Genomic DNA, 22622 nt, shown 5'->3' with positions numbered 1-22622 from the left:
AGGGAATAAATTTCAAGTAAAAAGTAAGAGGATATCCTGTCTCTCTAGTTATGAGCTGTTGGGTCTTGGGCTAGTCACTTCAAGTTTTCTGAGCCTCAGTTTCCTCATCTAGAAATTGTCGATAACAACTACTTAACTGACAATAACACAATACCAGGGCACAGGGCAAATGCTCAATAAGTGGGAGGTATTGGGTTGGCCAAGAAGTTCACACAGGTTTTTCCGAAACATCTTATGGAAAAACCTGAACGAACTTCTTGGCCAACCCAGTACTACTAACAGTGAATCCAACTGCTAGAAAAATTACAGGTAAGGAAACACAGGCCCAAAAAATGTTACTTGGCTGAGATCTTTGGCTTGTTGGTGTCACAGTGAGAACACAACCCAACTCTTTCTGACTTCTAGTGTAGCTGAGTGCACTCCATTGTTAATCTGTTCTAAGAAAGGCACAAGGAAGCTGATAAGCAGGACACTTTGGGGAGCACAGTCTCCCAAATCTAAAAGCACTGACAAATTTTGGGAGATCCCTAAAGGGAAACATTTGAACCCCTGCGCCTCCAGGGCAGCACCTGTCTCAAGAGAGTTCAATTTGCACATTTTCCATTTAGAGTTATGAGAAATACCTACATATCTGTGCTCAGAGCCTCAGGGGCGTACTGAATGAACACAAAAAGTGAAATCAGATTTATTATTAGTGCATTATTATGAGATACAGATAGATCCAGCTCTAGTTCAGAGAAGGAAAAAAAAAGCTAAAGTTTCTACTAGGAAATTGTTGTTACATTAAATAAAGATTCTTTAGAAGTGGTATGCCTCCACCCCCATCCCAAATCATACTGGAACATCACCTACGAAACAAATACCATTTTGTAGAATGGCATCAATGTCCTCAAATGTTTTACTTACATGCCATGAATGTTGGGGCCCTAATTTTGTCTTACCTCTGTCAAAATTGTATTGCTGGGAGATGATTTCCCCCCAGTATTTAGCACACTCTGCAGACAGTTTCTTTGGTTTGTCTAGTCGACGAATCGCTAATGCTTGGATGTGTTTTTGGAAGGCCTCTTCTGTCATGTCCTCTATGGACTTTTCCATGGTAATTAAGAAAGCTTCCACTCTGCTTTCTAGGTAGTGAGGTGGCTTTTCCGACTGGATGATGAACCGTAAGCCCTGTATGCCATTGGCTCGGCGTGGCCCACTGAAGACAATATAGCCTGAAACGCAAACACCAGCCAGTCAGGACCTTGGCATTTGAGACATGGGTCACTCTTAATCTTTCAAAAATTATCCTGTCAGAGCAAATAAAATCTACTTTAGGGCTTTATATTATTCACCTCTGAAGAAACGAGCAATTAAAATATCTTCAGTTCCTAAGGACAGGGCAGAAGAGCTCTCTGAAGAATAGTTAGAAATTTGGAGATAAAACCCTTGTTTATCTTTCAAACTCAATATTCCCAGGCTCCTCCCTGTCTGCTAGTTAATCCCCTTCAATCCATGTTAAAGTTATTCTCGGGCTTTCCCTGGTGGCACAGTGGTTGAGAGTCCGCCTGCCGATGCAGGGGACACGGGATTGTGCCCCGGTCCAGGAAGATCCCACATGCCGCGGAGCGGCTGGGCCTGTGAGCCATGGCCGCTGAGCCTGCGCGTCCGGAGCCTGTGCTCCACAGCGGGAGGGGCCGCAACAGTGAGAGGCCCGCGTACCGCAAAAAAAAAAAAAAAAAAAGTTATTCTCATCCCTATGAAATGCTGGACTCATTTTCATCCCTTAACCATTGTCCTAGCTCGGCTTCCTTTCATGTCCAAGTTCCTTATGTGAACTTGCCTCCACTATTGCATTTCTTGCTAGATAACCCATTCCTGGACCAACTCCATTCAGACTGCAAATCTTTAGACCAAGTAACTGAAGGTCATACTTCCATTGTCACCTTGTGAGCTCATACACTACCTACCGTCTACATCTTTCCTAAACAGCATTCGTGGCTTGCCTTCTCCAGCTGCTCTGCCCCAAACCACACCTCCCTTCCTTCAGCATAGCCTTTAGAGTTTGAACACTCTTAGTAGCATTTGCCACACTGTACTACAATTATTCCTTACAGGTCTGCATCCCTGACTAGATTGTGAGCTCCATGAAGGAAAAGACCATCCATAACTTATCCACTTTTGCTGTCCAGCATCTACCATTGTGGTTATTTAAAAAAAGATTGTTACTTGGGGACACTCACCCAAATCCTTTTTCATTGGTTATTCAACGTACTGGGGCTTGTTTCTTTCCTTAATTGATCACACCTGCCAAGATCTCCAAGGCTTTTAACAGTGCCTAGAACTCTGCCAAAACATTTCCTCAGCAGACACTTACTGAGTACCTTCTATGTGCCCCAGGCTTGGGAAACAAAGGTGAATAAAAGAAAATACCTGCCCTCTCAATGAACCCAAAATTCAGTAAATCTAAGCTTCTGTGGATGGCTTGCTTCCCACCTTGTCACCCATAACAGACTTCCCTTAGCATCCCACCCAAAATGACCTTTTTATAGACTTGTATGTAATGTAAACACAGTTCATCTCCTTAAGAACTGCTGTAATGTCCATAAGATGTTAACTGCTTATCTTCTAGAAGTGGATTCCCCACAAACAGGCTTTCACAGTCTTTCTGAGTACAGCACGCCTGAAGCATCATGCTAGGGGACTGTACATGTGGAGAATGCTCTCGAGGACAATGGCTGTTCCTCAAGGACTGAGGTATCCTGCCATCCCCTGCTCCCCCCTCACCCAGCTGTTCCTTGGTGCGCAGGGTGTTGAAGCATGGCTCGGAGATGATCTGACAGAAGAGCTCCAGAAACATGTTCTCCGAGGTGCTCTGCATGTCTGTTTGGTAGTATATCTCGATGCCACAGTTATTGTGAACTTCATTCCTCTGCTGATAGACAAACCATCCTCCTAGGAAGTTTCAAGAAGACAGCAACACGTTCAAAAATTTATTTAGGGTTTAATAAAGTTACTGTTTTGTTTGGCTGTTATGAAGTTGCTCAGTTCGGCTGGTGTCTTTTGGCAGTTCCAAACTATTACAATTAATTCATTAAGAATGTGAAACTCAACTTACCCAAGGGAATGCTAATACAGTGATCTGTACTTGGTAGGCCCTCTATAAATACTCACTGACTTTAAAGGGCAAAACACTTATAAAAAACCCATTTTATGACTAAGTATTGATGCTAAATGAGATCCATTGTTAATGAAATCTACAATGTAGTGTACGTACTAGATTAGAACTAGCTAATAGCTATAAGAACTTCAACAGAAATACGACCTATGTTTTAATAACCATACAAAACAATTTTTAAATGACTAGTTGTGCCAGTATCTACTTAGCATTCTATTTCTAATATTGTTTACCAACACCCACACTGAAGGTCAATTCACAAATTTACACAAATGTGCACAGTGCTTAGAGATGACTTAGCCTAACACCTTACTTTAGAGATGAGGAAACTAAGACCCTGAGAAGCGAGGTGACTTGTCCAAGGACACAAAGTTGGATGGTGGAGAGCTAAGACAAAAACGCAGATATGCTGATCAAGTACTCATCAAAGTTATAAACAGATGGCCATGCTTTATGATCTGACAACTATTCCATGAGCAGTAAATGTGACTAAGCAAATACACCGTGCTTAGTCACCGCCTGATGACCATGTGCTATGGTTTTTGAATGGCAGTTTGTTCGTTCATTCAATCATCTGTTCTTTCAGCTGTACCGAGCGGCTTGTGGGATATTAGCTTCCCAACCAGGAATCGAACCAGGGCCCTAGGCAGTGAAAGTGCAGAGTTCTAACCACTGGACCACCAGGGAATTCCCTTGAATGGCAGTTCCTGATTCTCCCTCTCTGCCATGCTGCGGTGACTGAGGAACAAACTAAGTGAAGTTTGAAAGTAACCATTATCAGGTCTGTAATGACTGGCCATGCAGAATAGCAGTGCTGTGCTCAAAGTGTCTCTGAGCATTCAACAGAGAGATCCTGAGGTAATGCTTTAGTAGCTACTCAAGTGAGCCAGACACAGACTCCAGCCTTAAGAAAGGTATAGCCTAACGGGGGAGATGGAGATGCACTTCAATCCCAATACAAGAGAAGAAGTGCTGAGTAGGTTAAACAAGGAAAGGTTCAGAAAACCTGTGCTGGGGGTTCAGAAGAGGAAGTGATTACTTTTAGAAAAAGTTCAAAGAAAAAAATCAATGCTTCTCATCCCTGGTCTAACATACTTCCCACCATACAGTTCTGAACAATATTGAAAATAATGCTTAATGAGTTCTATATCAAAGGAAACCACTGTTAATGTAAAAGTAACCCAACATTGCAAACTCCAATATATTATTATCAATTCTTTATATTAATTCCTTACCAAATATGCATGCAACGAATACATGGTGTTATCTGCACCTGTGAGTCTTCTGCCAAAGACTCCTATGCACTCCTAATTCTAATTTACATTTTTTATAAATAAATTTTATTTCATGCTTCACAGTCAACATTTCTTTAGTTTTGTGATTTTTCCCTAACTCCTCTATACTCAATTACCAGTCAATTGCAGTATCATTCTCTTCAAAATAATTGCCTACCTCCAATTTTACCTCTTTGGCACTCCTACAGATAATTTTCCCACAGAATTATCTACCTCTAGCTATAAATAGTAGAGGACCCCAGTAGATCTTTACCATAAAACTATATATTATCATCCAAGTGACTTCAACTCATCTGTAATCACACACAATATTATGTCAAAGTAGTCCATTACCAAAGATATAGCATTTCCACTTACTGTCAGGGAGCTGAACTTCTCTATACCGAACCAGCTGACTTGGAAGGAGAGGTTTTGTATGAGCATGTTCAATAAGGGTGTCTTCAACCATCTGCATAATTCCTAATGCAGCCTGTGGAAGAAGATAGGTCATAGCACATTACAAATCACAAAGGTATCTTGATTAGATAGTAGCCCATGCAATATGAAACAACATGCTTGTGAAACTAACCTAGTTTATCATAAAAGTGGATTTTTAAATCTTAAATACATTTGATCCTGTTCAAATGGATAAAAACTGAACTCATCAATTTGCAATAGAGTCAGTATGGTAGCAGTGAAGAGAAACAGAGACCCAGACAATCATCAGCACTGATCTCGATTCTGGGGAAAAGGCACTGCCAAAGCTGGGGAGGTATTGATGATGGAAAGGTGGTCCCACGTCAATGACCCACACCAGACAACTGGGGCTATAGCAAAGCAAAGGAGGTAAGCATGAGGCTTTATTCTGAATAAAACTGACCTGGGGAAGAATACTGTCTCAGCCACTTATTAGCACCTGACCTTGGCATATTGTTTTGGAGGCAATATAACAGAGTGGTAGAGAGTGTGGGCTTTTAAGACAGACTACCAAGGGAATCTGGAATGCTTTCCACGTGCTAAACACTTAGAATATACTATTTAATTTAATCCTTATAAGTAATTTTACCGATAAGGGAATTGAGCATAGAGAGATTAAGACGTTTTCAGAAGATTACATAACTTGTAAGCGGAGGAGTCAAGGTTTGAATCCAGGCTGATTCTACACCATGTGCTCTTATCCACTACACAGTCCTGCTGTCCTACAGAGTAGGGATAATTATTCCCATTTCCTTCAATGATTGCAAGAGGCAGGCAAAAACAGAGGAGACAGCTGTGAAAGTAGGTCCACAGTTAACCATGATCATTCTGCTCCCCCATACCCTCCCCTACCCTCCTGCACAGGGCAGGGAAGCCTGAGTCAACACTAGTGTGCTTATACAGCCACACTGTGGTGGTTAGTTCGTAATCTTAGACCAACTAGGGTAAAATTTTCTCTTGCAATGATGCACAAAAGATTATTGCTAAAACCTCAATCCCGCACCTGCTTTGTTATGTTTCCATGGAGAAGGGCTTCAATGTGCAGCCGCGACAGGAGCTGAGGTATGAAGGCCTTAAGGCGAGGAAGGGTAACATCTGTAAACAAGAGTAAGAAATAGTAAGCTCTACCTATAAGGTTTTTTAAAAAAAAACTCTGAGGTAATTTGAGATTTACAGAAGAGTTGCAAAAATATTACAGGGAGTTCCCATATACCCTTCACCCAGTTTTCTCTTACGTTAACATCTTCAACAACCATAGGATGATGATCAAAACTAAGAAGTTAACACTGGGACAATACTATTAACTAAAATACAGACTTTATTTGGATTTCAGGTTTTCCACTAATATCCCTTTTCTGTTCCAGGATCGAATCCACAATCCCACCTTGCATTTAGTTGTCATGTGTCCTTAGTTTCCTCCAATCTGTAACAGTTCCTTGGTCTTTCCTTGCCTTTCATGACCTTAAGATTTTTTTTTTTTTTCCCAGTACGTGGACCTCTCACTGTTGTGGCCTCTCCCGTTGCGGAGCACAGGCTCCGGACGTGCAGGCTCAGCGGCCATGGCTCACGGGCCCAGCCGCTCCGCGGCACGTGGGATCTTCCCGGACAGGGGCACGAACCCGCGCCCCCTGCATCGGCAGGTGGACTCTCAACCACTGCGCCACAAGGGAAGCTCTGACCTTAAGAGTTTTAAGCAGTACTGCTCAGTTATTTTATAGAATGCCCTTTATTGGGGCTTGTCTAGTGTTTTCTCGTGCTTAAATTGAGCTTCTGTATCCTGAGAAAGAATACCCCAGAGGTAATATGTCTTTCTCAGGGCATCACGTCGGGGGCACATGATGCTGTTACGCTGTAATACTGGTGATGTAAACACTGACCACGTGGCTATAGTGCTGTCTGCCAGGGGACTGTTTTAATCTTTTGGTTATAATTAAGTAACTCACGTATGCTCTACAAGCAATTAGGAAAAGCCACCCCACCAATGCCTTCTTTTCCCATTATAATTTTTAAATATTTACTTTGGAGGAAATACTTTGAGACCACACAAATATTTTGTCCTTACTTAACTTTTACCCACTAATTTAGCATTCAATGGTGGATATTGCCTGTATCATATATTATTATGGAATCCTAATAGTGAATTTTCTGTTCTTCTCATTACTTTTACATGTACTGATTTAATTCTTCAGTAAAGAAGAGTTGTCCCTTCTCCATTAGGACACCATACTAATAAATGCTACAATGGATGCTAAAATTAGTGAATAAAATTTAAAGAGAGACATAGGAAGGGAATTAACAAGTGCTTACTATGCATCAGGCATTTTATAGATGTTATCTTATAAACTATAAATTATGCGTTATTATCCCCATTTTAAAGGTGAGAAAACTGAAGTTAAGAAAATTTAAGTTTCTTGTCCAAAGTCATCAAGCTAGTAAGTGGCAGAGCTGCATTTGAATCCAATTCCAAAATGCATACCCATCCCACTCCACTGCACTGCCCTAGAAGTCCCCTTCACTAGACCCCTCAGCTCTCTCTGCAAACTTCTATAACAATACTCAGTCTCTTTGCCTCTACAAAAAACAATCTGTTTTACATTTACGCTTTGCCACTAGACTGGAGCTCCTTGATCCAAGAAACCCCACCTAATTGATCATTTTTTAATCTCAAGCACCTGCAGTCTGGCGCCTGGTGCATAGCAGGCAGGCAGTAAATGCGGTTGGACCACACTGAATTCTGAGGTTCTTGCTACCCTGGCACCTGGAGAGCTGACAGACTTAGAGTCACGGGGGAGCCAGCCTCTCATATTGAGTTGTCTCCAGATTAAGCCATGTTGGCATTACCGGATTATTGATGAATATATATATCAAAACAGAATGATTATTAGAGCAGAAAATTTCAGCCGAAAAAGTGCTGACTTTCTCTTTATAAAACACATTTTAGGAAGGCATCACACGCCTATGTGAAACTTTAGAACTAATTCTGCTTACAATTCATATACCATCTGACCCAGAATCTAACAAAGGGGGTGGGAATCCCCAAATCTCTGCTTTTGGATCATGCTGAATGCAGGTTCAGTCTCTTGAAAATGTATTTAAAATCAATTATGTGGTATTTTTTAAAAAAGGTAAAATTCCTGCTTGTTACAACCGGATGTGACTCATAATCATTTTACAAAGAAAAGTGTATTAACTGTCCAGATTAAAAACGTATCTGTTCTAGTTAATGAATTTTATAATCTATATGCCTACTCAACCAATAAAATAATGACCTTCAATACTTTGCTCTTGATTTGTCACTAAAGTCATCAAAGGCGCAGTGATACACAATAAGAAAGGACTTGTCATAAAAGATCATTAAAGGACTTCCCTGGTGGCGCGGTGGTTGAGAGTCCGCCTGCCGATGCAGGGGACACGGGTTTGTGCCCCGGTCCGGGAGGATCCCACATGCCGTGGAGCGGCTGACCCCATGAGCCATGGCTGCTGGGCCTGCGCGTTCGGAGCCTATGCTCCGCAACGGGAGAGGCCGCAACGGTGAGAGGCCCGCGTACCGCAAAAAAACAAAAACAACAACAACAAAAATGCCTAAGCATTCTTTCTGTGTGATAAGACTTTCAAGCTCAGCCCTTTTTTCCTTTTTTGAAAACTTCAATATTAACAAGGTAAGTGCTTGGGTCAAAACACTGTCATCTGCAGAAATCTGTTAACAGTAATAACTGACTATTGTGGGTCCAGGTTGAAAACAGCAAATGTGGTTATAAACTGCCTGAATACAAAAGCCACTTCAAAGGCCACCACTGCTTTTCTAAAAACAAAAACAAAACAAAAACAAAAAAACCCAAAAAACAGTATGCACAGCTGGCTTTAATGGAACTACAAGTCATTAGAAAGCATAAATACTAGGTAATAGGATAAAACCAAAATGATTTTAGAAAAGAATGAAGAAAGCATTAGGCTATAAGTAGAAAGAGTCTCACCATCCAGGGCTTCTTTCAATTCATCTTTAGTCCAGGCCACTTCAGTCATCAGCAAGCGGAGGTAGTACATGGCGTGCTGGTGAGGCTGTTCAGCTCGGAAATTGTTAAGAGATCGCATATACTAGTGAAGGGAGACGTGGGTTTGTTAATTTTATCGATCTTTTTAAAATCATTTCAAAAGGTCAGCTATAATCAAACTTCATTTTGCATAAATGATGTGTTAAATGGGATGCAGAGATATCTGCTTCATCTTCCTTTTCGAAGTTATGTAATTTAGAATGGGACTTACTCCTCTCTCCCTTTGATACATACTTAAACTAAAGAGCATGCTTTTTCTTTCTTTTTTCTTGAAGTCTTATTTTTTTAAAGTAATTTTTTTGTTTTTTGTGCCCATAATTAAGAAATGTAAAGTTAAGAAATGTAAAAGGTAAAATTCTGAGAACAGAACTTCAATTAAATTCAATTAAAATATATGTTCCTTACAACACCAGAAATAGTATCAGGAGTGAGGTGTGTACACTGAGTCTTAAAAATGATTGCGGACCTCCCTGGTGGCGCAGTGGTTAAGAATCCGCCTGCTAATGCAGGGGACACAGGTTCGAGCCCTGGTCCGGGAAGATCCCACATGCTGTGGAGCAACTACGCCTGTGCACCACAACTACTGAGCCTGCGCTCTAGAGCCCGTGAGCCACAACTACTGAGCCCGTGTGCCACAACTACTGAAGCCCATGTGCCTAGAGCCCATGCTCTGCAACAAGAGAAGCCACCACAATGAGAAGCCTGCACACCTCAACGAAGAATAGCCCCCGTTCACCGCAACTAGAGAAAAGCCCGCATGCAACAACGAAGACCCAACGCAGCCAAAAATAAATTAAATAAATAAAATTTTAAAAAACGATTGCATGTTATATTTTCAAAAGGTTTTTTTTTTTTTTTTTTGCCATACTGCAAGGCATGAAGGATCTTACTTCCCTGACCAGGGATCGAACCTGTGCCCTCTGCAGTGGAAGCTTGGAGTCTTAACCACTGGACCACCAGAGAAGTCTTGGGCATACTTTTTCTTTGTCCAGGCTGCTGCTTTAACCCCAGCATCTGACATGTACTCTAAGTACCTTCACTACGGGATCTCTTTCATCTCTCAGAAAGTTATCCCCAGTTTTCAAGGCCTCCATCTCTTGGCATCCTTTAATTCTTCACCATAAGGTCATCCCAAAAGTCTCTCTAAGCAAGCAACATGGATATGTATATATATAAAATATTGAATCTTGATTTGAAAACTGATGATAATTTCTTTGGGTGTACAATGAAGGTCATAGTTTGGCTTTTAAAGTAGCTATCCATCCCACATTTCCATTACTGAACCAACCATGAGTTGAATTTAAGTGGAAGATAACATCAAGTCTAAATAGTCTGCCCTAATGTGACAAGGCTGCATGGAAGGCTGAGGTCCCTCCTGCAGAATAGAGGGTTCTTCTTTTTTTTTTTCCCTTTTTATTTATTTATTTATTTTTTATTTTTGGCTGTGTTGGGTCTTCATTGCTGCACGTGGGCTTTCTCTAGTTGCAGCGAGCGAGGGCTACTCTTCGTTGCAGTTCACAGGCTTTTCACTGCGGTGGCTTCTCTTGTTGCAGAGCACAGGAGCTAGGCACATGGGCTTCAGTAGTTGTGGCTCATGGGCTCTAGAATGCAGGCTCAGTAGTTGTGGCGCATAGGCTTAGCTGCTCTGCGGCACGTGGGATCTTCCCAGACCTGGGCTCGGACCTGTGTCCCCTGCACTGGCAGGCGGATTCTTAACCACTGAGCCACCAGGGAAGCCCTAGAGTGTTCTTCTTAAATGGAGGTTGGATGAAACCTTCAAGGAGTCCCTGAAAGCCACTAGATCTACCTCAGACTCCTCTCTGAAAGTCAGTGCTATCCTAGCTCTTAGGGCCTACAGAGAAAGGGGCCAGGTGTCCACCAGAGTCTCCCAGGCTTTCCTTCTGGATAGAGTATAGGATTCAGCAAAGATAGGATAAAATGACTGCCACAGGGTTATGAATGCTTCTTTTCCTCCTCGCCTCTTTTTCAAAAATGTTCATAATGTGGCAATATCACCTTATGAATTAAAAAATTATAAAAATAAGTTGAGAAAACTTACTGCCTCTTTGATAATTTCAAATCTTTTTTCATCAATCTCAAAGGTAGCCATTTTTTCAATGATCTTCTTTAGCAAAATTGGCTGCTTGTCATTATAACCTTTCACCGAGAGCTACGGAAAGAGTTCAGGATATTAAAAGTCTAAAATTAACATGAAACAACTTCAACTTGACTTTAAAACATGTGGAAAATCCCCAAACCAGGTGTATCAAAATAAAAATAAAACAAGAAATTAAATGAATTTCATTTCTCATAAATATAGTTCGACACTTAGGAAGATAACATTGACCATCTTTATTTACTAATATCCAAAATCATATGCTTTTCCTAAACAAAAACAATAGCAGGAAAACTTACCTGGTGCCAAACTACGGCAGTACACACTATATATCATCAAAATTCAAGTTCTCATTAAGTCAAAATTAATTATAGAATGTGTTTTAAATTTAACCTTCAAAAAGAATTTCTAAAGAATGGCAGGCTTAAGATTTTTATAGTTGTGTTAAGAAGGTAAAAATCATAGGGGAGGGTTACCTAGCAAACTACTGGATATGTCCCCAAATTGTTTATATTTAAATATTTTTAAAAATCATCTTTTAAGAAATCAGGAAGTCCCAATTTTGTATCATATGGCATTTTGCCACTTTTCTTGTCCAATGTTGCCCAATAATGGTCCATAGGTCTCACTACTTGCTTGTTTGATGAGTTCTGCTGATGTACCAAAAGCCAGTGGCAAAACAGATGTGAAGTAAGGATACACTGTATGTACTGTCTGGATTTTGCCTTAGGACAATTTACTTTAATAGTTTCTGAAAGCATAACGTTTTGAAAAGCAGGGGAAGCCTATTATCACATTTCCTACTATTATATTGCCACATGGTGGCACCCACAGAGGTTAGAGGATACACTGGAACTAGAATATCTCTGGACGCCTCTACCTTATGAAAATGGATAGGCAAGGGGCTTCCCTGGTGGTGCAGTGGTTGAGAGTCCGCCTGCCGATGCAGGGGGACACGGGTTCGTGCCCCAGTCCGGGAAGACCCCACATGCCACGGAGCGGCTGGGCCCATGAGCCATGGCCGCTGAGCCTGCGCGTCTGGAGCCTGTGCTCCGCAACGGGAGAGGCCACAACGGTGAGAGGCCCGCGTACCGCAAAAAAAAAAAAAAAGAAAAAGAAAAAGAAAAAGAAAAAGAAAATTGATAGGCAAGTATCTCAGCAGGAGTGAAGGTCACTGCCCATGGAAAGCACATCCTGTACTGTGGGAACTAGACTGACAACTAGCAGAAAGCCCATCTGTCACACATTAAAAATGATTTATTTTAATGGTGATATGCTATTAAAACTCAACAGCAAAAAATAAACCATAGATTATTACTTTTCTATTTGGATTTTATTTTGACCTCTGAGCTTCAAATTTCCCTGGACTCTGAGAATGGTTAGGTTATATATATTCTTATACATTAAACAAAAACTACCAGAAAAGTTACTTGTTTGAAGAAAAAAAGTCACTGCAAAATAAATAAAATTTAAAAACCCTAAAACCTTTTGTATAGAATTAGAAAGAGTACACAGTGCATGCTCTCATTTTAGTTGTTATGAAAACATACAACATATTTTTAAGAAAAGTGAAGGTGAATGTGTGCTAGAAGAGGGATGTTAATTTGGAAATGAGATATAAGTTTGGAAACATAACAGAAACGGTTTCAAGAGAAAGGATCTAGTTATTTCTTGGGATGCATTTAATAATGTTTATCTTAAAACACACTTAAAAGCAGTTAATGATACATGCTACAAAATAAATTAAATGAAAATGTCAGTCGTATTGGAACACAGGAACTTTCTACTACTGTCAGCAGAAATAAAGAAGCTTATAATATAAGTAAAATTCAGCACCACAACAGTAACTATGGGTATCTTTCACTTACAGATGTTAATATATTCAAATACATGGAAAGAACAACATGCTTTCAGGGTTAATAAGTTAAACATTTCAAGCAGAGGAACATGCAAATAAACGTAGCATAAATACATGTTCACAAGATGCACTAAACTCTACTAAATCATTTGTTAGTGGAACTAATACTAACTTGAGTTCTTCAATCATTAAAAAGGTGCAAGGAAAAAACCATCAATCTTCTTGTTTTAAAATGCAGAAGTTAATAGTTTTCCCAAGCTCAACATAATGCTTAAACGGTGTGACGCCTTTTCTTTCGTTTTCATTTTACTTACAAGTATTGCATTCATTCCTGATGCAATGCCATAGCTCAAACCTGAGAGGCGTGCTGCATATGTATACTCTTTTAAATCATCCTTCAATAACCTGATAAACAGGTATGTCATGTTGCAATGGAGAGGATCAGCATAAATGTAGCGACTAACAAAAAGAAAAACAAAAGAAATGCTTTGATACCTCAAGCAGTGGCATGGTAATGAAGAAACATGACCGAAGAGTATGAATATGCAGCCTCATGATCTGAATTTCTAGGGAAATAGTACAGGCCAACCTTTTGTTTTACAATGGCAGGAAGACTTCATTCTCTGTTGTCAAAGACCAAGACTTCAGATACAGAATGGGAGAGGTCTAAACCTAAATCAGGGTCCAATTTTGTTTTGAGGAGAAAAATATGACAGTCTGATGAAAGATGTTTAAAAAAAAAGAAATCAAGGAAAATTTGCATAATATGAATGGCATATTGCTGAATACTTAACAGTAAGAGCTAACTTAAAAATTAAATGATGCGAAAATATGATTAGTCACAAAAAAAGAAATTAAACTCACACCCTCAATCAAAAATGCTTCCAGCAAATCAATATAAAAAATGTTGATGAGTGGAAGGCTCTAAGACGTGGGTACTTACATACATCCCATAGATGGTATTTTGGAGGTCATAGCTCAAGCCTGCTAGCTCTGCTGCATATGCATACTCGTTGAGTGAGTCTTTGAGGAGCTCAAGGTACAAATAGGCCATGTTACAGTGCAAGGGGTCCACATAAGCAAATGGGCTGGAAGAAAATGTTGACAGTAAAATAGCTGATTTATTACTTCCCAATGTGATATGGCCTTTCGAGATGGATCAAGGAACTGAACAGGGGTTAAAATAACTTCCTGAAGATACACTTTGAATACACATGAATTCTCATGAGGAAAAAAACAAGATGTTTAAAAAAGAAGCTTGAAATATGCTATGTGTGCTGGTAGTGGTGAAGAGGGAGAAGGAATTGCTTACCCCAGATGGCGTGGTAGAACTGACAAGTTAGAAACACTGCGTAGGTAAGGAGGAACAGGCCAAAACGCATGCCTACATTTAGGCTAATAGGAGAAGGCATGGCTGACAGAGCTGATAACAGCATGTGTGTGTCCTCCTTCTCCCTCTAAGCAAGCCATACCCTTGGTGGACAGGAGGATGAGATTGAGAAGTTTGTGTGCTATGATTATATAAACTTAAAAGGGAAAAACTGAGACTTGAAAGAGAAAGATTAAGACCTGTGAAAATGTTAGCTTATCTCTTGAGTTTCCTCCCAAACCAAGAGACTGGAACACTGTCAGTAAAGTAATTGATAATATCCATCATACAACTACAGCCAGAACTAGGAAAAAATATTAAAACAGGAAAATTTTTAAGTGAGAAAGAGCAACAAAAGAGAGGAAATAATTACAGAGTGCAAGAGCTAAATAGGACCACAGAGATGACCTGACTTAAATCTTCGTTTCCCAAATAAGAAGCATCACTTTCCTCATGTCACCTGGGCTAGTAGCAGCAGAGTCAGGATTCAGATTTGAGTCAAATGACCTATTCATTTGACTATGTGACACTGCTTACCTTTATGAGAAGCAAGTAAAAGATTCCTTCATTCAACAAATATGTACTACATTCTCACTATAGTGCTAGGCACTTCTCTAGATACTGGGAATAAAGAAGGAACAAATCAGGCAGAGTTCCTGACTTCACAGAGTTTAGAGCCTAGTTGGAAGAGACAAATAATAAATTTAAATATGATACATCAGGTGGTGATAGCGTTATGGAGAAAAATTATGCAGGGTCAGAGGAACGGGAGTGATGGGTAGTGGGACAGGAAGATTGCTAATTTACATAAAATTATTATTAATAAATTAAATTGTTATTATTAAAATTATTATTATTAATCAAGGCCACTCTGAAAGGTGACATCTGGGTCCAGACCTGAAGGAAGCAAAGGAGCAAGCCCTGGGGATATCTGGGTGAACTTTCCAGGCTGAGGAAACAACCAGTACAAAGGACCTGAGGTAGCCTCGTGGCTTGGTTTGTTTGGCAGCAAATTAAAAATTTCACTCTATCTATAGCACAGTAAATATAACCGACGCACTGACATCAGAGCCAGAAATTTTATCAAAAACTGATAATTAAGTAAAAATAGGGGTAAAATGCTTAGCTACAGAGAATTGAAATCAAAGAGAAAATTCTAAAGCTATACATTCTCCACCTGGCAAATCTAAATAACACTCTGTCATTTAATTTTTTAAGTATTATACATGATGACAGACTTCCTTCTTTAGTCAAACAGAAGGAAGCAGTTCAGAAACTTACTAGCACAACTCACAAAAGCATCAAAGCAAAAGAGAGTCCTTGAAAGGGTTCATCCCCACAGGCACCCTTAGGTGGAAGTGCAAAGCTAGAAAAAAACAAATCTGGGAGTTCAAAGTCATATGGATCAAGCTCAGAACGCAATTCCAAGAAGTGTCCTAAAATGCTGCATCCACAGCAGCTATGCTGGTGAACTGGAGAGTGTCCTAAACTAACTTTTAAAAGAGAACATGATTCAAGTGGAATTCTTAAATCCTGGTTCACTTGTTCACTTAAAACATACTATTTTGTAACCAGATGTTATATGCTTAAATATGGATCACAGAGTTTTAAAAACTGTACATATGCATAATATTATCCTATTTCTGAAAAGATTAAAAGGATAGACACAAACAGAAAATTTATTTAAGAACGTACAAGAAACCTAATAGTGTTTACCTCTAGAGAGACCAGAACACGGAGACGGATTGGTGGGAAGCAGACATTTTAAATTCTGAGAACTATGCTAGGCAGTTTAGAGAACGCAAACATATCAAATGGTCTCTCAAAAGGTATTCTGAAGCCAGATCATAGAAGCCAAATGGGAAAGTGTGACAAGCTGCTTAGAGGGTTAAAAATATCACTCTGAACTATCAAAAAATAAAACCAGCTTTGTAATGCTCTCTACCAACAGCAAGCCATAATCAGAAAGCCCATGTTTGATGTAAACAAACAAACAAACAAAAAACAACACCAACAATCTCAGCGCAGCTCTAGATAATCTATGAATCTCATGCTATAAATAAACAATGTTTACATCCCTACAGTCTCAACATACTTGTTTGTGAACTATTAACTTCCTACATAAGAGATTCTTTTTCTCTTTTCTAAAACATTTAAAACACATCCAGCTTTCATTTCATGCCAAGCAAATCAAATAAAAATTAATGAAAAAGTTGATCATTATACTGAACATTATTAAAAAATGATCGGTTTATTTTATAAACACAAACCACTGAATTTTAGAAATATAAAATTATAGAGTGCAAACTCACAAAGTAAAATTTAAATTGAGTGATAACATTATCACACAAATAAAAGGAGATAGAGATAAACTAAAGATTTATACTGAGAAATCATTGCAACAGTAGCATTATTCAGAAATTTTATTAAACATCTTCTACCAAGCCCGGGATACAGAAAGCAATATCTGAGGGCTCCAGACAATTAAAGGGCTGGAAGGGATTCAAGATCATTTAGTAACGACTACCTCTTCTTCTGGGCAAGTTCCAGGAATATAAAACCAAAACCACAACAGAAAAAACCACCCCAAATTATTTAATCTTTCTTCAGTGAAACTTCTGGTGAGTCTACAGCCTTCCCTTAACAGGAAGGAGCAGCTTTTCTTTGTCTAGGCTAAAAAACTCTAATTCCTTTTATTTCCAGACATAGGTCCTTAAGGAAGCAAAGAAAACTTTCAGAAGTGTAATTGTTGATTTTCATAGGAAGCTTTGTAGCTAGATTCATTTTACGTACCTGAAAAATTCGAAGTTGAGACAGGCCTTGGGCAAGAAAAACTTATCATCTTGTTTGAACCAGAGTTTGCTCATAGCTGTATCCTGTGATGGAGAAACAGTATGTTTAGGGAAATACAGGCACATTTGACAAAAATCTTCAATCAAATCACTCTTCAAGAGGAGGAGGACAGAGGCAATAGCTGAGCTTTGTTCTGGAGAGACTGCTGTCCCATGGCCTTGAAGCATACTCAGAGGGTCAGCTGGTGGGAAGCTGGAGAGATGACTGGTGATTCCAGTAGTAGAGAGAAATCACCCTCTTATCAGCACCCTGGGTCAAAGAGATGGGGACACAGTGGAGGAAGAGACAGACAGGTGAAGCCAATACCAACTGTCCTGTCCCTGTCTTTCTGGATGCAGGGACACAGAGGCAGGAGTCCTTGGGGGCGGGTGTGTGTGTGTGGCAGCCAGCCACCAAAGTGGGCCACATGGATCCCTGCCTGCTGGAATTCACACCCTTGTGTGGTCCTCTCTCCTGCACTGGACCAGGGTTGGTCTCTGTCTGACCAACAGATTATGGCAGATGTGATGATACGACACTTCTGAGATTAGATTATAAAAGACACTGTGGCTTCCACCTTGATCACTCATTTTCCCTCCTGGATCACTCACTTTGGGGTAAGCCAGCTGCCATGTCACGCAACTCTATGGAGAGGCCCATGTACCGAAGAACTAAGGCCTGCCCAAAGCCACACAAATGAACTTGGAATAGAATCCTCCAGCCCTAGTTGAGCCTTCAGATGACCAAAGTCCCAGCTCACAGCTTGACCATAACCTGAGAGACCCTGAGTCAGAACTACCCAACTAAGCTACTTCCACATTCCTGTCCCTTGGAAACTGCATGAGATAAAATAAGTGTTTGTGGTTTTAAACTGCTGAATTTTAGAGTAATTTGTTATACTGCAACGGATAACTAACACAGCCAAGGATGAACAAATAAGCTACTCCTTTGCCTCTCCACTCACTCATTCACACTATATTTTAAAAAGTCTTAGGGACTTCCTTGGTGGTCCAGTGGCTAAGAATTCGCCTTCCAATGCAGGGGATGCGGGTTCGATCCCTGGTTGGGGAACTAAGACCCCACATGCTGCAGGGCAACTAAGCCTGTGTGCCACAACTACTGAGCCTGCACGTCACAACTAGAGAGCCCGTGTGCCACAACTACAGAGTCCACGCTCTCTGGAGACCGCATGCCACAACTAGAGAGAAGCCCACACGCTGCAATAAAGAGCCCACACACCGCAACGAAAGATCCCGCAAGCTGCGAAGAAGATCCTGCGTACTAAAACTAAGACCTGACGCAGCCAAATAAATTAAAAAAAAAAGTCTTAAAGTTCACTTGAAACTACCTTGAAACTCTGACAAGAGATATAAATGGTTTAATGTTCTCCTTAGTTTATGCTAAGATGGCCTATTTAAAACAAACAAAAAATAAAAATAGGAAAAGTAAATAAGCTTTCTCTTTGAATAACCTAACGTATAACTCATTAAAATGTCATTTTTAAAGAAAAATGATTGTCTCATTAATAATCTAGTTGCTTGAGATAAATTAAATTTCATAGTCCTAAACACTAATTCTCATCTCGTTGAGTTAATCTGAATGTTAGGTCATTTGAAGAAAAGGGAAAGAAGGATGTTTGTCTATGGTGGTAAGTTTAGAAAGAGTTAGTTTTAAAGTTTAGAAAAGAGGATGTGCTGTAATAATTTGATCCATTTTTCTACACAATCTACCCAAGGTGTGAAATAATGACATGAAAAGAATATTCTGAAAAAGAAAACACCCTCCTCAATCGTTCTTCCCACTGGTTTATAACTCCATTAACTTCATATAGCGCTCTGTCAAAATGAGAAAGAATTGTTTTTAAGGGCAGGAAGTCCAACAGCTTCCCCTGGATATGCTCTCTTCCAGGCTTTAGAGATTCTTTCTTATCTCTAACTTTCATGATGCAGCATAAATCTACTTCCTTACTGGGTCTTCAGTGAACATGGAAAAAAGCCCTCTTTCAATAGACTTGTAGTTACATTCCAGACTTACTATTTTATTGTCTGCAAAGAAAACAATTCCCTAGATTCTATGCTGTATAGTAGTTTTGTTTGTTTTAAAATGTCTAGCCTTTTAATATTTCTTGTAGTTATTCTCTCTGCAACTTTTCTGTTATCTATAGGGTGTGAGCCCCGCAAATCAACATAGTATCAAATGCAAGAAAACATCTCTCTAGTCCCTTCTATGTAATAGGTCTGTCCCCTAAATTTGATATCAATGATTCTAACGTATTACCTTAATAAGAGAAGGGTATGGTGTTGCTTCTTTTTCTAATGATAAAATCTCAAAATTTGTAGGAATAAATTCATTCTTCGTTGGAAGTTTAAATTTCCCATTCAGATCAGCATTTTGCCATTTCTGGATGAATAGTGAAAACATACACACACACACATAAAAGCAATTAGAATCTGATTTAAGAGTTTAAAACAGTCACATTGCTTAATATCTAGGCAAATAATAAGAGAATAAATGTCACACAGCATTCTCTTCCATCATATATAAAAAGGCTACTCCCAAGATCTATCAATGACTTTTCATGAAAGTTGAACTGGAGTCTCTGGAACTAATCAAGGTTTTACACTCATCTATCTTTCCTCTTTACACATGTCTAAAATGACCAGCTGAGGTGAAGGAACAATCTGAGACTGTGGAACTGAGGCTAACTGGTCCATATGAAGATCATGTTTGCTCCAGCTCTTTAAAGAATGGAGAATAATCTGCACAGAGATAAATACCCACAACTGCTAGACCACAGGTCATTTAAAAGAGTTAAACTTTCAGCTACACTACATTACTTGAATGTATGGCTTGAAAACTAGGTTAAAGGGGGCTTCTCTGACTTCAGCACTTCTAAAGGCCTGGTCTACTTCTCTCCCAGACGACCACATGCATTTTCAAGTGGACCAATATTTCAAGCATAAGGTTAAGGACAAAGTTGAGATTTAAATCTGGATTGTGGGACAGGATCGACACAACCTGCAGGTTGGATCTGTTCCATGGGCTGCTTCCAAAAGCTAACTGAGGCAGATCAGACCACGATTGATGAACTCTGATTTATAAGACTTTTCATTATTTTTTAAAAAAAGCAACCAACTGCCAATGATTCTGGGTTTAGTAATTTGGTCTCCAGCTGATGTGGCACAGCCTTGCAGCTCCTGTAGTTCTATTTTGGTCCCTGCATTTGTGTCTTTTGGCACTGGGATGGTGGGGATGGTGGCCATGGCCATATTATTTATATGTAGCAACTTAAGTCCCCAGTATGGCTGAATCGTAGGGACTGGTAAACACTTAGCAAGTAATTTCACTGCTGAGCTTCCAGATCAATTTGTTTAAATTCCCATTTGGGGCGGGTTTGTCATGGTCAGAATTTGGTGAACAGGGGTTTTCTCTTGTTTGAGGGTTAGTTCACACCCAGCACTAATTCATGGGAGATCAGCTTTCCTCACAGTTTAGTAAGATGGACATTTTCACGTACTAAAGGGCTTCAGTCATCTCCTTATGTGCTGTGAATATGTCAGAAAAGTACCAGTAATAATTTTTCTTTCTTAAACTACTTTTTTCTGTATCGTCATTACCCTGGTACATTTAAGAAATATCCATTACCCAAGTTTAACTAGAATTTAGTCAGAGCAAGGTTTTCTGGTGTCGCCCCATGAATAAAGGACACAGTCTCAAAGCTACACAGCCAATGAGAACCAAAAAAGAAAAAGTACTGGACCAGTAGATAAGACTCACAAACAAAATCCTGACTCCTGATGAATGGGGTAACACACTATCTATACCTACCTGTTTTGAAACAAATCATAATGGCCCTATGTTGACAAAAAGAGCAATGATACAATACGAGGCATAAAATATAGCCCCTCCTAAAGTGAAGATGGTATGAATCCCAGAAATTGCTCCCCGCCTGTGCTCACAGCAAGATCGTGAGCTCTCAGCCCTTGCATCTGTCTTTCAGGTTCTCTATTTCCATCTCTTCCTGCCTGTCTTGGTGCCTCTGCAACCCTGTGTACTTTGGACTTCATTGATCTTTGACCGCATGAGACTTGGAGTCTGCTTTACAGCCCTGCTGGTCTGACAGGAAGACGAGAAGGTGGCTACAGTATCATTTCTTCCTGCAAAACCTAAGCTCCAGCTCTCCACCTCCCTGTTCACTCCTCTTGGGATGGTACAGACAGTGCTGGGCCATCACTCTCCACACTTTGGGCTGTGAATTGGTTGATCTAGGGAGCTCATATTCTTGTGTGTCCCTCACACATCAGCTTATTCACAGATGGGTTAACCCTACCTTAATGACTTCATCTGGTATAGCTTCTTGCTTATACTGGGTTCCGTACCATTCTTCTGTGCAATCAGTTTTTCCTTCAAAAGATTTGGAAACTATTGCAACCCTAGAGATAGATGGAAAAAAAACCTATAAACTCATGTTGTATACATAAATTTATAGAATATGATTCACGAAAATATAAATAATATCCAAGAATGTGTTGGGCCTCTACAACCCAGTAAGGCCTATGAGGCCTAGCTGAAACAGCAATGTATGTACAGAAGTCTTTGATCATAGTCTCTGTTATCCTTTGGTTATAGCCCATCATTTTTGGTATGAAAAGCTGCTTGCAAGAAAGATTCTTGTTATGAATGCTTTTGACTAAAACCTTAAAAGAAGAGTAGCTAGGGAAAAAAGTGGAACCAGGTCAGTTGAAAAACAGTCCTTAAAAAAGCACAACAAAGTACTCCCTCCCAGGAACAGCTCAGGCCCCAGGGTTACAAGAATGGATAAGAAAATTTGTTGGCTCATTCAGAGATCCAAAAAAAATTAAAAACACACTTTCATTATAACTTGCTAAGTTTGTACACTGTTATTTTTTTTTCCTGCCAGACACCACCATCAACCGTACGTACTACATGTACACTGGCCTTCCTGATGCTAGGGGAGACAGGGACACGACCAAGAAAACATCTCTATCTTTCTCTGCTGGGGTAGTAGAAAGAGCACAGAAGAGAAGTCAGAAGGAAAGAAAGTTCAGGGAGGGAAGGTAGAGGTAAAATAATGTCAAAAGATTACAAGTAGAGGAGCGAAAGGAGCTCTATACCAGTGGAGCTTCTGTCCCTGTGTGGATCATCATGGACAGTTCTGCCTCTGCCGCCTTTTAACTATCAAAGTTGGAATCATTCCACTCTGACTAGCAGGCTCAACCCCAGGCTGGGACCAATCCTACTTTGAATCTTGCAGATAGAGGACTAGGCCAATAGCTTGGAAGGCTTGCCATGCAGTCAGTCCTGTTATTGGTTTCACTTCTTCTTTACGTCCCAATTCATATAACTAGGTTCACGTCTGTTCCTGCTTATTCTCACTTGTCCTCCCAGAGGTTAGTTTCTAGCCTCTGAATGTCGGTCTCACAGCTGAAAGCCCACTGCTTGCAGTCAAAACTCCCCTCTACTGAA

At 40.0% G+C, this 22622-nt stretch overlaps 1 protein-coding gene across 8 annotated transcripts in view; it reads right to left on the bottom strand.

Moving 5' to 3' along the window:
• Window positions 1–22622, bottom strand: part of IDE (insulin degrading enzyme) — a 111333-nt gene that overhangs the window by 9528 nt on the left and 79183 nt on the right. For 6 of the 8 annotated variants that reach the window (XM_079900658.1, XM_079900664.1, XM_079900662.1 and 3 more), the window contains 10 exons: window positions 21466–21568; window positions 19413–19535; window positions 17097–17179; window positions 13878–14022; window positions 11020–11130; window positions 8883–9003; window positions 5912–6003; window positions 4810–4921; window positions 2767–2934; window positions 942–1214 (listed from right to left, as the gene is read on the bottom strand). In XM_079900658.1, coding sequence (XP_079756784.1) covers window positions 942–1214; window positions 2767–2934; window positions 4810–4921; window positions 5912–6003; window positions 8883–9003; window positions 11020–11130; window positions 13878–14022; window positions 17097–17179; window positions 19413–19535; window positions 21466–21568 — 1331 coding nt within the window. Of the gene's footprint in view, window positions 1–941; window positions 1215–2766; window positions 2935–4809; window positions 4922–5911; window positions 6004–8882; window positions 9004–11019; window positions 11131–13248; window positions 13394–13877; window positions 14023–17096; window positions 17180–19412; window positions 19536–21465; window positions 21569–22622 lie in introns of all 8 variants that reach the window. The other 2 variants (XM_079900665.1, XM_079900660.1) reach the window with 2 other exon arrangements.

Source organism: Stenella coeruleoalba (assembly GCF_951394435.1).
Source record: "Stenella coeruleoalba genome assembly, chromosome: 16".
NCBI lineage: Eukaryota > Metazoa > Chordata > Mammalia > Artiodactyla > Delphinidae > Stenella > Stenella coeruleoalba.
This window is presented reverse-complemented; position numbering and strand designations above follow the sequence as displayed.